The sequence below is a fragment of the Rousettus aegyptiacus genome, unplaced genomic scaffold (genome assembly GCF_014176215.1).
Source record: "Rousettus aegyptiacus isolate mRouAeg1 unplaced genomic scaffold, mRouAeg1.p scaffold_m13_p_3, whole genome shotgun sequence".
NCBI classification, from domain to species: domain Eukaryota; kingdom Metazoa; phylum Chordata; class Mammalia; order Chiroptera; family Pteropodidae; genus Rousettus; species Rousettus aegyptiacus.
In genome coordinates, this window is record NW_023416306.1 from 109,817,853 (window position 1) to 109,836,639 (window position 18,787).

At 36.4% G+C, this 18,787-nt stretch overlaps 1 protein-coding gene across 6 annotated transcripts in view; it reads left to right on the plus strand.

The window, feature by feature from the left end:
* The window catches only part of FMN1 (formin 1), a 373,160-nt gene that overhangs the window by 211,933 nt on the left and 142,440 nt on the right, over positions 1-18,787 (plus strand). For all 6 annotated transcript variants that reach the window (XM_016160807.2, XM_016160801.2, XM_016160803.2 and 3 more), the window contains one exon: positions 11,232-11,319. In XM_016160807.2, coding sequence (XP_016016293.2) covers positions 11,232-11,319 — 88 coding nt within the window. The remainder of the gene's footprint in view (positions 1-11,231; positions 11,320-18,787) is intronic.

The following is an 18,787-nucleotide window of genomic DNA, read 5'->3' on the forward strand; positions in this document are numbered from 1 at the left end:
CTCATTTTTTTTAGCACTCACACCATCAAATTGAAAAGCAAAATCTTGGACAGTGGACCTATGCTTTGTATTGTTTTTGTTTTATGGTTTACCGTAAATCGGATCTTTTCATAGATCTTCTGTTTCCTTTTTCCTTTTTTTTTTTTTTTCCTGTTATGCTGCCTTCTATCCAGTTGCTTCTCACGAGGTTAGTTTTCAGTGATTTAGAACTGTTTCATGATTATTACAAGAAAGCACTCTTTAAGGGCCCTTGAGCTCTAAGCAATAATAGGATGATTTTCTTATCTGTATGTTCGTGTGGAGGTAGTTTGGGTCTAAACACAGGGCAATTAGTGCACTGATATCTTTTGGTCATTTTCTCTCCTAAGTCTAATCGGTGAGAAAGTGGGTATGATTTTGTTTTGGAGTTTGTTTTATACATGACACAAAAACTCTAAAACCATCAGGATTATGTTCTGCCCACATTTCTATCCCTCTCGATCCCACAGTACCCTCTACCCACTGCCCAGTCACAGCCTTACCTGCTGTGGCCTTCTCTCCCTTTGCTTTTTGAGCTGAATCCACTAGTCTGAAGACCAATAAAAGGGTTTTTCTGTCTCATCGGTAAGGGAACAGGCTGCCAAATATGTTCTCAGACGTGGGACAGGGTGACAATTTGCCTTTTCACATTTCTTGGTGAAGAGCCTAAATCCTTAAAGTAAACTTCATCTGAGCAATTTTATGTGTCCCCAAAAATAAGGCCATGGAAGAGATTCAGACCTAACAGTCTGACAAAACAGTGAAGCTTAGTTTGCCTTGAAACATTTAGTGAGACAGGTAATCAGTCTGCATGTAACAAGCTTATTTTAATAGTATTATTCATGCCAATTGATGTAGGCCACTACCCAAAAGCATACCTGGCTACGATGGCCATTAGTACCAAGGACTTGTTTGTATCAAGTCAGGTGACATTTCATAATATGGCACTGTGGATCCAGACAACCAACTTCTTTGGGTGTGGTGCCAAAGAGTGGCAGGGAATAGAGCATGGGAGAAGGGAACAAGGAAGCTGAGTCAGCGTTTATTTTCCTGGGTACCAGCCGAGAAACAATTGCATGTTTCCAAAGAAGCACTCACTCTCCGTGAGGAGAGATAGCAAGACGACTGCCAACTCTGGTTCTTCCATCCCCCTCCAGCTGGCCCTCGCTCCTGGCACTGACTGGGAAGGATAGTTGCTTACCTGTCTCATCTCTGGTCACTGTTATACTAGAAGTGGCAGGGAGGTCACAAGAATAGCCATACGGTGGGGTTGTGTCAGTTGCTTCTTCCTATGATGTGTGTCTGTGCATCTGTGGGCTACTATGCCTCATGGCCTTGTATCATCTTATGTTACTTTCTGAAATTTCCACTAGGCAATTCTCACTCTGTTTTCCAAATTGGATTTCTATTATAAAATAAAGATTTCCAATTTGGGGGTATGTAAATGGGTGACAATTAAATGAGAGTAAAATTAAAACCTAGGGATCCTCTGGTACCCCCTGGAAGATACTGCTCTCTAATCCAGGCAAGATCAGACCCCATACTAACTTATATTTATAATTTGGAGGTATCTAGAGTAAATTATCAGCTCAATCATCAAGAGCTTATAGCCCTTAGATGGCTTCCTCGATATCTACGTCTCTAAAGGGATTCTACCTACTTTCCAACCTAGTTCACCAGAATGTCTTCCAGATAAATGCCATAGTCATTGTGAAAGCACCTTGATCCCTTTGGGAGCCAGTGACTTAGAAATGCAAAGGACTGCTGTGAACAAGACAGGCTGGCTCGTCATCAGTAGCACATGTGCTTTACTCCAGCCCCTTCATGTCTGTAGTTTCGTCAAGTAGTGACATTCGGCGAGTGTTGATATGAAGCACAAGCAAAGATATTGCCAGTTTGAAGGCACAAAAATATAAATAGTATTTTTCAGAATTTTGTTTTGGAGTGTCAGATTGTCTGTGTACTCATTTGTTCTATGTAGTCAAAACTGTCCAGCACTTACTTGGATATTTTATATGTATATAAAATATGTTTTGTGTGTGTGTGTGTGTGTGTGTGTATCTGTGTATATATATATATTTTATATATATTTTATATGTATATAAATATGTTGTATATATACACAGATATATATATGCACAACATATTTTATATACATATAAAATTTTATATACTTATACATACATATATATATCTGTGTATATATATACACATACACACATATATATATCATTGTCATGAAACTAAATGTCTACCTATGTATGTGTATTTTATATTTATTTGTTTTTGGTGGGGGAGGGTGATTTGGAAAGGAAAGACAGCAGCTTCCACATGTTCTTATTTGCCTACAGTGCCCAGGAGAAGTTCATTGGTGATAACTCACGTGGCTATATTTAACTAGACCTGGTGCTTCTTCTCCAGGCTCTGTGATAATACCGACTTCACCGGAGATGGAAATCCTGTGACTGAACCTGAGTTCACATGCAAGGACTAAGCCACAGAGCAGAATACCTAATGATCTGGTATAGGTTCGAATGTGTTTGGTGTCTAGCAAAGGTGTAGGTTTAGAAATTAATTGCATTCATTTGCAGACAGGGAAGGCTCCCTGGAAGAAGACTTCTATGATTATCTTAATTTTGTAACTGTGCCAAACTCACTCAGCTGAGCATGGTCCCAGCATTCATGGTCTATTCAGACCATTTACTTTTAATTTTACTTCTGGCCATGTCTACCAAGCGCAAGCAGAAAGCTTAAGATATATATGGATTTTATGTAGATGTGAAAATCCCACTGGACCTGGCAGGAATTCTCTCAGTCTGTCTGCCAAGACTTTTCTAGCTGAGTAGTCAGGGTGTGGCTTTTTCCAGTGTAGCAAATCTGTCTTCCTATTTCTGTTTTAATTCTTATTCAAAGAGGCAGGTTTTTCTAAAAACCCACATATGTAAGAAATAATAATTTGGAAATACTGGCTCAAGGTGCAAGTTTGGATGGTATGGGATGTGGGCCTGCCTCTCCCCACTCTGGAAGGCTTTGTGAGAATTCCTTAGGTGATGCGATAGCACATATGTGCGACATGCCCTAATCCTAGCATGCGGCAGGGGTCTGGAAAGGCTTGGCCTTAAACTAGGCATGTCTAATAGGGTTTAACACAACCTGCGAATTTGCCCCTGCACAAGGTCAGCTTGTAGGTCAGTGGAATTCTGCCCAAATTGCATTCTCCTCCAGACTGTAATTATACCTAGGAGAAGGCTATGTGCTGCCAAGTTCAGCAGACTCCAGATAGGACCAAGATAAACTGAGGGCTTGCTCACATGTCTCAAAAACTAATTTTTAAAGATTTGATATAAAGCATCTCTTGTTTAAAAAAAAATGGAGTTCTTAAGGTTTATGAAGGAACTTTGTTGGAGATGGTGAGACCAGCTATTGTCTTCCTTCTCTGAGAGCAGAAAATGATTAAAATGGAAGCAGAAGGAATTTGAGTCAGATATAATAAAATAAAATACTTTGGTGCCAGAGATTGCTTAATACTAGAAAGTGATTTAGAGGATTAAACAAATCAAGTAATCTGCACATGAGGACAAAGAAGAATGAAAAATGAGTATTGGGAGTAGTCATAGAATAGGAATAGCACGAAAGTTTAGGTTATGTTTACAATTAGCTGAGTTAGGACTGTGTTACATTTGTTTGGTGATAGAACATAGTTATAAATATGCATGCCTCATATGAATGTAACCTTAGTAATTTTCTAAAATGTGAACATTCTTCTCAAGTAAAGTCCATCCTTAAATATCTAGGCTTCTGGACCAAGTCAAAGGCAGAAGAATAAGTTAGGCAACATTTGCAGGTTTCTTCAATGCTAAGAGTTAAATGATTCCAAAATTCACTTCAACCAGAGTACACATTGTATAAGCAAACTTTCACAAGTACTCATACTTTTCCATAAATGTATTCTGGCATATCTTCCTTGAATAGCATGGAGTGGGGACTTTTTTTCCAAGAACCCATATGGAAGGAGGTCACATTGGGAATTTCAAGGTATAGCTCTGCCTACTAGTCCCACATGTACGTGGAAAAATCATTCATTTGAAATGCATATTATGAAGCCATAGACTAATACAATCAGGAATCCTACCAATATTCTGCAATCTAATAGTTTAGACTGGCCTCAAGGTCTTCTACAATGTGGAAGCAATACTGCTGACTGGTCTCAGTGCCTGAAAGAACCTTCACCCTGGTGGCCATGCAGGATAGATAGAAAGAGCCCTTCATATATGAATAACTAGAATGACTTAAAGTGTCATTGGGGATTTATGGTCTGTAGAGCTTCTCTCAGCTCTCCTTTATGGAGAGGTTTTCTGAAGTTGAGACCTGGACTTTTGTTTCAGGAAAAAGGCACTGAATGTAACACTTTGGGAAATGCTTTTAGTTTACCCAGGGGAAGACTGTGCCAAAACAGCTATCTTATTCAAATTGAACTGACTGCTTTTCAGCATCAACGTGGTGATGAGTCAGGGCAGTCTAGAATTATAAGGCTGGTCTCCTGACTTTTCTCTCAATTAGGTAGTCACCAGACTATGATGCTAGTCACTTTCCATAGCTGGCCAAGGGGCAATGGCAGCTTAGCATGCTAAAGGTAAAGGCTGGCGGGAAGGACTATTGTATTTATGGCTGTAGTTCTTAGTTGTATTTGTGTTTCTACTTAAATTATTATATTGCTGGGAACCTTTGACTTGGGCCAGACAGCTTTTAAAAACTAATATCACAGGCTAATACAACCAGAATGCTTAAAGAATGGATTGGTGCTGATTAGATTTTTACATTCATAAATGGTTCACTATAACTTTTGTATTTAAAATTCTGTGGTTATTTTTTTTTTAAACACGTTAGTTAAAAATGGCAGACTATTAAATATTTGATAATCTCTATAAATTTTCCAGATAATCATCACGATCACCAGTCCACACTGTAAGGTAGATATGGAAGCTCTGGGTGATTGAGTTTGATTCCTTTCAAGCCCAGAATGTATTAGAGAAGCTAGTGGATTGGGGAGAATAATATCCAATATTAGTTCTTTTTGTCATATGTTCTTTCTCTTCAGAAAGCAATTTTTGAGGTTCACTTTATCTTTCTAAAGGTTGACTTATCAAGAGTGAATATAATGCAATAAGAGAAAAACAAGGGAAATTTTCAGTTAATAAGTTTCCACGTACATTCAATGTTTATTTGAAACTTCACCATGATTTTAAAAAATTATTTTAAAAACAATAATAATTCTGGATTGACAACAAATTGAACATCTTTTCTTTGTCATGTTCTAAATCTTCGTTCTCTCTTTTTCTTTTCCTTGTTCATTCTCACCATCAGTTTTCTTCACTCTTGTCTTTTCCCCTCCTTTAATGTTTTCTTCCTAGCTATTCTTTTATGAAGGTAAATATCTCGGATAATAGGTATATTGTTCTGCTAACACCATACTCCTTTTTGATCAAATATCACAACTATCAAAAAGGAGTATGGTGTTAGCAGAACAAAGTGTTCTGTTCCTGCGCCTCTTGCTTTAATGCCCTAGCAGTGAGGTGACTACACTTACTTTATGGGACTCTTGAAAATGAAATATTGTTATGACTCTGGAAATCCAGATGGGACCACTAAAGGAATACAACTTTACAATATCTTGGTGCTCCCTGCCCCCAATTCAGCTGTCCTTTTGGACTGGCTCATGTGCAGATAGGCACAATACTGAGCGCTTAGTTGAGGTGTAGTACGAGGTAGTTCTCTTCCCTCTTCTTCCCTTAGAAAATACCCCTTATCCACAGCAATCTCTGTGTGTATATCTTTCTTCCAGCTGTTCAGCTTTGTCTTTATTTAAATTTCTTTGCACTGTTCCAGCCCAATAGATTTAGTAATTGGAAAACATAGCAAAAAGGGTATGAAGACAATTCACAAGAACACGTTACCAATAACCAAATGTCGAATCTTACTATAATTAAAAATGCAGAGTAGTGAAAAAACATTTTACTTATCATATTGGCCAAAATTTTTTTAATTGATAAAATCCACAATGGGCAAAGAAACAGGAAAATGGTCACTCTCGAAAACTTGGCAAGAGTGTAAATTGATAGTACCTATTAGAAACAATTTGGCAATAATTATCAAAATTTAAAATGGACAGATTGTTTGAACAACTCTTATAAATCCATCCAACAAAAATACACATACAAACTACTAAGGATGTATCTGCACGGTTGTTCATTACAGCATTGTTAATAATCAACAAAATGTGGAAAATTTCTAAATGTCCCTCATAAAGAAATACTTAAATTATGTGTCATATTTAGAAATATGCCTATACTGATATGGAAGATATAAGTAATGTATTTATAAAAGAAAACAATGATGCAGAATGGGAAAAGGTACAGAAAAAAATGTATTGCTTGCCATTTTTATAAAGATAAAATCCTACGCACATATGGGCATGCATACACGTTTAGGTCTGGAATGGAGACAGCTCCATTACTAGTGACAGTAGCTGGGCAGTGGAATCTGGGGATGAGAGAACATGCCACCTTTTACTTTTTTTCATTCTATATAGCTTATATTTTTATTATAATCATTTATTGCTTTTATAATGAAAATAATTTACATAAAGAAAATAGAAAAAAATAACAGAACAGATATTTCTGTGAACATATCAACTCTCCAGAACTCAACACATCTTTAATCCTGAGCTCAATACCTGGCAAATGGGACTCATTTGACAAATCTGTATTTAACAAAGGAACCCTTACATGTTCTGGCCTGTGCTCCTGTGACCAGATTGGCCAAGACTTGAATAGAAGCTCACAAAATATGACCAGAGATCATACAGAACCCCTCTCTTTTTCCCCCTTTCAGTTCTCAATTTTTTTTCCTTCTTCCTGCCCCTGACACTTTCTCCTCACATCCCACTCTACCCAATATCTAACCAATTTCAGAAAGCTCTGAATATATACCGAAGTCTTGGACCAGACTTTTAACTGACTGGACTCTCACTTGTTCTGTTTATTAGTCTAATGCGTTCTTTCTTTTAACGTTTTCTTTGAGTCATTTTGCATATTGGACTTAAGAAGGATATTTTAAAATATATATTTATTCTATTCTTTATTTTTTAACCCTCTCTTTACTTTCATATTTTTCCTTGTAATTTGATATTGTCCTCCACTTCCTAACTTCAAAACATTACAAGCCACAGTATTCAGAACAGTATGGTACTGGTATAAATGCAGACTTGTAAACCAATGGAACAGGATATAAATCAACACATATATGGTCAAATGATCTTCAGCAAGGGTACCAAGACTACAGAATGTTCCAGGAAGACATTATCTTTGCAACAAGTGGCGTTGGGAAAACTGCATACACGTGCGCAAAAAAATGAAATTGAACCCTTATCTTACAGCATAAACAAAAGTCGATTCAAAATGGATTATTAACTTGAATATAAGAGCAAACTATAAAATACCTAGAAGAAATCAAGGGAGAAAAAGCTTCATAACATTAGTCTTGGCAGTTATTTCCTGGGTATGACACCAAGGCCAAGACAACAAAAGCAAAAGTTGACAAGTGGGACTGTAACAAACTAAAAAGCTTCTGCATAGCAAAGAAAAACAATCAATAGAGTGAAGAGACAATCTATGAAATGGGAGAAAATATTTTCAACCATATATATGGTGAGGTTGGTCATATCCCCAAATACGTAAGGAACTCCTACAACTCATTAAAGATAAATAAATAAATAAACCAATTGAAAACTGTGCTAAGAACTTGAATAGACATTTCTCCAAAGAAGACATACTGATGGGCAACAGGTGTATGAAAATACACTCAACATCACTAATTATTAGGGAAATGCAAGTCAAAACCATAATGAGATATCACCTCATACCTTTTAGGTGGCTATTATCAGAAACAAAAACAAAAACAAAAATTGGTGAAGATGTGGAGAAGTTGGAACTCTTGTACATTGACGGTGCGAATGTAGAATGGTGCAACCACTATGAAAAACAGAATGGAGGGTCCACAAAAAATTAAAAACAGAACTACCACATTAGCCAGCAAACCCATTTCTGGGTATTTATCTATAAGAATTAAAAACAGGATCTTCAAGAGATATTTGCACTCCTGTGTTCATTGCAGCATTATTCACAATAGCCAAGAAGTAGAAATAACCTAAATGTTCATCGACAAATGAATAGATAAAGACGGTGTGATGTGTATGTGTATATATACACAAAGAAACATTTTTCAGCCTTAAGATGGAAATTCTGTCGCATGCTACAGGATGGATGAACCTCGAGGACATTATGCAAGCAAAATTAGCCAATCACAGAAGGATAAATACAACATGATTCCACTTATATGAGGTGTCTAAAGTAGTGAAACTCACAGAAACAGAAAGCTGCCAGGGGCTGAGAGGGAGAAGGAAACGGGGGATAGCTATTCAGTGGCCTAGAGTTTCCATTGTGTGGAATAAAAAATTCTAGAGATCTGTTGAACAGCAATGTGCATATAGTTAAAAAACTGTACTGTAAATTTAAAAATTTGTTAGTAGGGTAGGTTTCATGTTATTTTTCTAGTCTATGGGGATAAAAGAACATATATCCATTCAGTGCCCACTGTGTTCCTACCATTTTAGCTGGTTTTGAGAAACCTGGTATTATTTCGCAATTGGAAAAAGACTACATGGAAACTTAGAAGTGTATTTTGAAAGTCTAGTCAGAGGTAGATAGAGAATTTGATACAAAGAGAAAAGAATACAAATGCTTTGACTTAACAATGGTTTACCCCCCACCCCCCATTTTAGGATACAGTACCACATTTTAGAAAACGCTTATTGTTTTAGTAGAGTCATAGATTCAAGCATCCGCTTTCCAAACACATGCTGTGCCAAGTCGTTAGGCAAAATTGCAAGGATGGCTTACTGTGGTGACATTTTTTTCCACAGTTAGCAGTGGTTGAACAGTGAAGTGGGAGTAGATTTGCTTGTTTTGCCCACTGACAGCCAATCTCAATCTCAGTCCCTCTCCCTCAGTTCTCCTGTGGTTACTCTCTTGCCCTCTTTTAATTAGCTATTAGAAAAACTAGCATTTGAACCTTGTCTTTTCTGTGAGTAGAACATGTTACCCGTGGTTTCCAGAACCCCAACTGAATAGCTTGAAGAATGTTTAAAGAAATTTTTACCACCCAGTGTGATCTTGTCGTGAATTTGATTCCTGTGCCTCTCTTCTTGACATGGATGTGTGTATCATGGCCAAGGTTGTACCAGTCACTATTCAGGATTTTTCAGAATAGATCTAGTCAATTCCAAGAAGCCTTTCTTCTTTTGAATTTGCTTTGCAGTTAATTCAGGTGATGGTTGTATTCGCCTTCGTGGTGCTTTTCAGCAATTTTACCAAAAAGATTTTTTAAATCACTAATCTTTACAAACTTCACAGCAAAGGACTTGATCAGCTTCAATCATCTCTGCATCTCCAGAGTCCAGAGCAGTGCCATAGCAGATGCAGAGCAGACATTTATTGAATGAATGCATACATGGCTGAATATTTACATAAAACTTATGTGGATGTTTTTAATTTTATATTTGATTTTTAAAAATCACTTCACTTTAAATTTTTGAAATCTAAGAAAAAGCCAGAAATAGCATTTTTTAAAAAAATACTTAATTACACATAATCTCTTCCTCTTTTGCTTTTGCTTTTATAAAAAATAAATAAAAATACCAAGTATCTTCTTTTGTATCTTAAAACTCTTGAAATTCTGTATCCCCTAGAATCTTTCTCTAAGGCTAATATTGAAAAAAAAATCAGATTTTCCTTTTATTTTGAGGAAAGCTTGGTAATTACTATATTTTAGATCTAATAGTTATATAAAAGTAGCCATTTTGAGCAGAGGAAGGAAATACAAAGGCCTGGCATTGAAGAAGGGAAGACAAAAGGCTGACAATAAATAATTCAGGATCAGTTGATAGGTATTTAGACAATTTGCACAATTAGACAAGCTTGGTTGGAACAAACTCTTGTTATCTCTTATTGTTCAACCAACGAACAACTCAGTTAGTCTAGTACTGATACACAAGTAGGTGTTAGTTATGGGTTGCTCTTGTCTTCACTATATTTTGGTAAGTTTGTGGTACCTAGGAGGGAGAGAAGGCGTAGCTGTTTAGTTTAATTTATATTTTACCCAGAAAAGTGCATTTAAAAACATAAGATGTGGTGATCTTTGAGTGCATGTCATATCGATTTCTGTAGCAGTGCTACAAGAGAAAAGATAACTTTTTTTCTCTTAGTTACCATTGTGTGATGTTATTAGGAACTGATGTGGCTTACTAGGTTTAGCGAAACACAAAACCATGAAGGGCTCTCCATGGAATAGTCATAATGACTGAAATAATTAGCAATGATTTATTTGAAGTTTCCAAAAATATTGTAAAAGTTTTGATACATACACAACTTTAAACAATTTAAAATTAAAGCTTCACGTACAAAGCATTGTATTGCTTATATTAATAATAGCACAAATATGAAGCAATCTGACTCTCCAAACTGGAAAATTTTTTAAATAATTTATGTCAACAACTATATTAGGTGCTTTGCATACATTGTCATTTAATTTCTAGAATAAATGTGCAAGCTAAGTATAGTCACCCCTACTTCATGACGAAGATGGTGGTTAAGTCATTTTTTTCAGGGCCATGTCACTGATAAAACTGCTGAGTCAAAATCACACCGATCTTTTCCCTAAACCACTCAGCAGATGACTCAGCTGAGAAGAATGGAGGCTATGAAGTGACTTAAAAAGTAATGACATGGAAATATGCCAATGATAACCCAAAAAGTTAGATATAAAATTGCACATATGTTGTAATTACAACTTAATTAAAATGTGTTTGAATAAAAAATTTAGAGAGAAATATTATAAATATTTTAGTGCTTGTATTTCAGCGGAACTTAGAGTGGTGTTTTTTGGGTTTTTTTTTGTTTTTTATTTTCAAAAATGTCTTAGCTGTGCTTAGACAGCTAATGCTTAGCTGTTACTTTCAAATTAAAGGGTTGTTAAAATAGAGTGACTGTAGTATCAGTTTAGCTCATCAATCAGAGTATCTAAAAATCTTCCCGTGTTTGACATACTTCTGAAAGATTGTGTGTTTTTTTGGTGTTAATTTTATTTTTAAATTCCAGATCATCAAATTATTGGATGGAAAACGATCTCAAACCGTGGGAATCCTTATATCCAGTTTGCATTTAGAAATGAAGGATATCCAGCAGGGTAAGTCTTTTCCATCACTTTTTTCCCCCTACTTTTAAAGTTTTCAGCATTTTATTGGGAAAGATGTCAAACTTATAAAAAATCAGGATGCCATAGTGAATGACATGCACCCACTACCTAACTACAGAATCATCCGCTCACTCTTATTGTACCTGAAGCTTCTCTACCAACTAGATTGCTATGCCGCCCTAGTCATAATTCATCAGTTAAAAATGTTAGAATGTGGCTGAAAGATAAGGACATTTTCTTTCAAGAATAACTCCAGTGCCATTATCATGCATTCAAAAGCATTTACAATGGCTTCTCAATATCATCAATATGTAGTTCTAATTTCTCTGATTTTAGGCTCACTAATTATTCCTTTTGTTTATAGTTAGTTTGAGGATCCAAATTTCATCCATTGCCTATGCTGTATCTCTCAGGTTTCTTTTAAACTAGAGGTTTCTATCATCCATCTTTTATTTTTCCTTTGTAATTATTTTTTTGAAGAGACCAGGTCACTTGTCCTGTGAAGTTTCCTATAAAATTTCGCTGATTGTATTGCCATGGTTTTATTTATCATGTCCCCTATGGTTCCTATAAACTGTTAGCTTGACCTAGAGACTTAATCTGAGTGGGGGAAGAATACTTCATGGATGCTACTGTATATTCTATCAAGAAGTACATACTATCTGATTGTTTCTTTACGATGTTACTAGGCACTAATGATCTTTGCCTAAATTCATTATTTTATTAGTACTTTTCAAAATAATAATATACAAATTCCATCATTTTCTCATTAGTTGGGATACTTCTATGGCGAGACACATTCCTTCTTCATCCACTTGGTCGCATCCTTGTTTCTTAATCCCTTCTTTTTTTCAAATGACGCTATTTCAGCTTGGTTGTCTTTGGCTCAATTTGACATGAGACATTTACAGAGAGGAAATTTTACTTGTATGTATATATTTTTAAGTCCCTAGAAAAGTAGACGAAAAACCATCTTATCTTTTGAAATCTGTCTTGCATGAAAACAATACTCCCTTTTCTCAGTAATCAATTAAATGTAAATCTTTATTTTGACATGTCGCTGATATTTTCTGAGTGGTAATGCAATCCCTTATAGATGGTTTCAGTAGAATTTAGCATGGGTTTAACAGTGAAGAACCTCAAACCACACTGCCCTTCAGTGTGCATTACCTCAGTTATTTTACTTTGATACCCAGCAGAAGGCTCCCACAGATCTTGAACTAGAAGACAGTTATGATATTTTCACACACTACTTTTCCTCTCAAAGGAGCTTTGTTAAGGGCTTACAATTTTGCTCTATTACAAACATTAAAAATTCCACATAAAACTAAAATATCCTGAATTAGATAGTCACAGAGTATTCAAATAAGTTGTCTATTTTTAATATTTAAGTTTAATAGCAGAATTAAATACATATGTATTAATATTAAACCTCCAAAAATGGTTGCCACAGCTGATTCGAATTAGGGGCAGAAGGTAGTTAAAAAGGTCCACCATCAAAATTAGAAAAGGATTCTTCTGTAACATTAGGTGTTAGGTCTTTTAGAAGAATTGAGTTTTGGGTAAACTCAAACAAGGAGACTGTGACCCTGGGAGACTAATGTTTTTGATTCAGTCATTGACATTGGAAGCTGTTCTTCAGCTCTGGTGGCAGCATCTGGTCGTAAACAACAGTGAGCCTGGTGAAAACCAAGTATGCTTGGTTCCATCATCATGACATATAGCACTATGGATATGAATTTTCACAATGGCAATTGCACCTTAGACTTTATTCAGTTCTTTTTAGGCATGTCCTCCTGTAGTATATCAGATTGCCATGTGGATAAGAGTCATTCCAGCCTTGCAATATTCCAGTTACCAACTTAGGGCCATAAACCTTGCCATGGCATTCTAGCCTTCTTGGATTGAATGTTCATTGTGAGTTGAATAAGATACCTTCTGCAATATTCTACTCTGGGCAAAAATGTACTTACATAAAGCAGAAGCGAACTTACATTATAGCATTGGAAATGTCAGTTGTAGCATTATAGACTTCTGGGACTTACAGGCACCATTTTAGTTTTCTCCTGCTTTAAGCACCCTCTTAATCCACCACAGAGTTGGCTCCTAAGTTCTAAAAAATCATCTCCATTCCATGTCTTCGTTTCTTAATGCATTCCAGATGAACGTGGCAATATAACCTGAGCTTAATTTTTCTTTAGACTCATTTGACTGACACTGGCATCTGAAGGTCACTTAGGAGCTGGGCTGTGTCAGTTACATTTCATTCTGAGTCCATGTCTGGTCGTGAATGGAATGCACTTGGCCTTGTGTTGTCATCCTGATGAAAGAACTCTCTGTGCTGACATTGGCCTAAAACGTTTGTTTAAATGTAGAGTGGGGTGATGGGGGGCGGTTGGCTATAGTGAGATCTGATTGAGTCAGGCCAGTTGGTAACCAAGCAGGGTCACACAGCACATCAACCCTGATGAAATGACCACAGTTCAGTAACTGTTCTTCAGCCTTCTGATTATATGTTCATCTTTGTCACTGCACAAAGACAGATAGTTGTACTAACTTGCACTTTTTAAACTCACAAAGAGCTGATGTATAAACCATAAGGCTAATGTATTTACTTAGAGAATTTTTCTTTGTCATGACAAAAATATTAATCGTTTCTGTTCATCGTTACCTCCATATCATTGTCTCTATTTGGCATTATATATTTGTTTATGCTGTTTTACTTTTAGCTCTGAGTTTGGGGTATTTCAGCTCATAATTACCTCCCACAGATGGATAATCCAGTTTTTACTAGTTCAGCTCTTAAAAAGCAATATTGTTTTCCTCATTTGTAAGGTGTGCACTTCTCCACTGTTTACTAGACACTTCCTATAATGTATATTCAAGAAGTGTAATTTGGGGGTTTTGTACCTCAAGGTCTTACATTTGCAAGTAGAGAGCCAATGTCTCTTCCTTTATGTCATGTTGCTTTTCTTCACTAAGAGTTTCTCTGATAATTAAGCATTAGTTTACAGCTAATCCAGCTAATGTATTATATAAAAGTCATTCAGCAAATGTTTTTTGAATTTAATTTTATTTAAAAATAGACTAAACCTTAGACTAGATTAAATCCAAATGTCACGTATTTCATTCCAGTGCATTTGGACAAAACTAACCAACTTCCTATCTTCCTTCCTTCCTTTCTTCCTTTCTTCTTTCCTCTCTCAATAAACATGTTTTGAAGACCAGCTCTGTATAGCTAATGTGTCGTGATGACCACCACACATAAGATCCAGACACTAACATTCTTGAGAGTTCACAGAACAATGGGAGAGATGTAAAAAGCAGCCCAAGATTACAATAGGGTCGCCTATGGAATAATAAAGCAGTATCTTTTTTTTATTAAGTTTATTGGGGTAACATTGATTAATACAATTTTATAATTTTCAAGTGTACATTATAATTTGACATCTATATATTTTATTGTGTGTTTACCACCCTAAGTCCACTTTCCTTCAGCTACCATATATTTGATCCCCTTTATCCCATCTAACTCTTCCCTCCTCCCCCACATCCTACCCTCTGGTAACCACTAGTCTATTGCCTATGTCCCTGAGTCTCTGTTTGTCCTGTTCATTTGTTGCTTTTAGGTTTATATCCCACATATAAGTGATATCATGTGATTTTCAACTTTTTCTGTCTGGCTTATTTCGCTTAGCATGATTATCTCAAGGTCCATCCATGTCGTCGCAAAAGGCAGTATTTCATCTCTTCTTATGGCTGAGTGATATTCCATTGTTTATATGTACCACAGCTTCGTTAGCCAGTCATCTATTGTAGGATGCTTTGGTTGCTTCCATGTCCTGGCCACTGTTATGAACATCAGTGTGCAAATATCTTTTTGGATATGGGTTTTCAAGTCTTTGGGGTAAATTGCTGGATCATATGGTAAATCAATTCTTAGTTTTTTGAGGAACCTCCATACTATATTCCATAGTGGCTGTACCAATTTGCAGTCCCACCAGCAGTGTATGAGGGTTCTTTTTTCTCCACATCCTCTCCAACATTTGTTATTACTCGTCCTGTTGATTATAGCCATTCTAACAGGTAAGAGATGGTATCTCAGTGTGGTTTTAATTTGTATTTCCCTAATAGCTAGTGATGTTGAGCATCTTTTCAAATATTTTTTGGGCATTTGTATGTCCTCTAGGGAGAAGTATCTGTTCAGGTCTTCTGCCCATTTTTTGACTGGATCATTTGGGGTTTTTTTTGTTGTTATTGAGTCATATGAGTTCTTTGCATATTTTGTATATTAGACCCTTATCAGAGGCATTGCTTGCAAATATTTTTTCCCATTTGGATGGTTGTCTCTTTTTCTTGTGACAGTTTCTTTTACGGAGCAGAAGTAAAGCAGCATCTTGACTCCTCCTGTAAAACTTAAGATATGAGCCATAGAGGATGAAATGATGGTCATCCCACAGAGGATACACTTTTCGTATTGAAAAGTGTAAAGGAGGTAGAGCTCAAGTGTATAGATTATGTGTAAATGTGCTGTTTCAGGGCACGGGGCTAGAAAGGCAAGCAGCATCCATCCCAGGAAGGACCATGAATATTAATCAACACATGAAATTTGGACATTATCCCATCATTAACAGGGGTAGTGCTGTGATCTGATTTTGAGTGCAGAAATATCTCTGAGACTTTGGAAGACTGGCCTTCAAGGCCTCCTGTGCTCTGGCTGTACCTTGTACCTCCTATTTCACCTGGCTCTCACTGCACTCTAACCACAGTTGTCCCTTTTCATTTCTAAAAAAGACCACAGTCTTTCCTTCTGAGTTTTTGAAGGCATAGCACATTTTAAATGAACAACACTGCATGGTCCCTCTGTTTGAAATGCTTTTCCACCTCGCCCTTTTATAGCTAGCTCCTTTTCTTTGCTAGGTTTCAGCTTAAATATCATCTCAAAGAGGCCTTCCCAGATTTTCCCACCCTAATTTGTCACCCTAAGTTAATTATCTTATATTCAACACAGCATTTAATATTTTATTTGTTTACTTACTGTTTTCATTTCACTTATGTTCATCTCTAGAATATATGCTCCAAGAGAGAGATTGCTCACTGTGTCCCTAGGACCTGGGTGATGACCAGCAAGTGTATAAATGAATTTAAAAAAAACATAGTACTAAAGGCGGATAGATTTGTTAGAAAGAAATTGTGATTGTTGAGATAAATGATGAAAGCCAGAACTAAAGCTGTGTCTATAGAAATGTAGAGGAGGAGACCATATGTAAGGATGTAAGGACTATTTGGAGATAGAATTGCTACAGTTAGCCATAACAGCAGGCAGTGTTGGAGAAGTCTTATATGTATATTGGGTTTCCGGCTTCAACAACAATGTATACACTGGTACCAGAAACATAAACTGGAAACAGTGGAGGAAAAGCTTAGATAAAAACAGAAAAGGTCAGTTCTGTTTGGGATGATTTGAGTCTGAGATGACTGGAGACATTTAAGCTAAAATGTTCAATGTGTTCAATGAGCATCTGAAAATTCTAGCCTGATGCTAAGTATAGAAGACTAGGTTAGCGATATTACATTCCCTAAAAAGTAACCACCTTTATCTGTTTCTCTCTACCCAAGGTGGGTCTGGACATCTTGTAGGAGAAAGCCAGATCCCTGTGCTGACTAAGTTTAAAGCACTGCATGACTAAAGGCAGGACCTCAGTCGTGGAAGAAGAATGGTTTCTGTAGACTGACCATAATACCCACAGCACTTGTATTTGGTCCAGGAGAGACTCTGAATAAGTGATTTACTTTTTGCTGGTTTTCCATCTGCTAAACTGGATGACTTGTATTTAGAAGCATTTTGGCTTCCTTGGACACAGTTACTGCCTACAGGATTGCAAATTAGTGTTTTCATTCCACATTAGTGATTTCCTCTTATTCTTTTCCCAGGGGAGATGGAAAATTGCTGTTGACTATTCTTGATATAAACCTCTGTATGTATTGCAACAGACTAGGTGCCAGAAATCTCCTGGCATTCATTTGGAATTTCCCGTACAGGCAGAATTCATATTTATAATATTTAATCTAACATCAAAATAAAACATTTTTCACTTTAGTCGCTACTAGTCCAGAATCTCAGTTTGAGAGTTTAGCAGCATCAAAGACTATCTTTCTGTTTAGAGATCTCAAATCAAAATGTAGAAGAATGACAGTTAGTATATGCCCAGAGTCTGAAACCCAGATCTGGGAATGGACTTTGTTCACTTTTGCCTAATAATTTCTAGAAATGTCTGTCAAGATTTGTGCTAATTGTCTGAAACATAATGGATTTGACTAGGCATCTGAAATTCACCATAAATTATCTAGGACTTTCTTGAGGAACATTCTAATTCTAGCCTTGAAGAGCCTATACTCAAAGGCAGTTGGCCTCCAAAATTTGTACTGTACCCTATCAGTAAAAAGTTTTAGGGCACGCTTTTCATGGTATATTTTCTAAAATGTGTACGTCATGTAAATGTGTGACAAAACTCATATTTACATTATAAAGCATGCAAAATATGAACTAAAATGAGATTAATAATAATTTTTAATGTTTTCTCATTTTTGATGAGTTTGTGTTCTCATTAGCTAATATCTCAGGGCTCGGTATAAAAATAGGGTGAGTGAGGCTCATTACAACAATAGTGGTTTTAACTCACATTTCAGTCTCTTGATAAAATCTATTATAATTTATGGAGGTCAACATCTTGGCAAATCTGGTTCAACAGTTCTTACTTTGATCGGTCATGAAATGATCAAGAACTTGTACTCGTAATCAAAGATAGATAGTCTTTGATGCTGCTAAACTCTCAAACTGTCATTTTATTATTGTTGATGGATTATCTTCAATCTGGGGTTTCCCTGCAGGAATGTTTTAAAGCCAACTTGTTTATTTTGACAAGTTTAGTTTAGTTAAAACCAGATTCTAGAATCAGAAAACTTCATTTAATTGCCCCCCAAATCATAATATGTTTGAAGTAGAAGAACAAATGAGGATGCCACATATAAAGGGGTTTACCCACCAAAGGTGACATGTGGTCGTGACCTGCTGGCATATTGAATGAAAGTGCTAGTCAATCAACTTACTAAAACTGGCAAAGCCCAACTTTTAGAAAGCCTTTAGATGAATATAAACAGTAACTCTAATACTTCTCTTTCTTTTCCCACCTTTCTCGTCCTGCCACTGAGTCTAAAACACCTGAGTAGCAGGTTCCCACCCACCTCTTTCTAAAACCACTGTACATTCCTTCACTCAGAGCTGAGTCCAGAAAGCAGAGGGTGGCCTTTCTTTGTACTTTACCTTCAGGCACTGGCTGGGACCATCCAATCTTCCTGGAATGTAATTTTGGCTTAAAAGAACCAGAACTAATGGAAGAACAGAAGCAGCTTAACCCAAACTATTTCTCATTCCACTGCCCTATGGAGAACAGAGGAT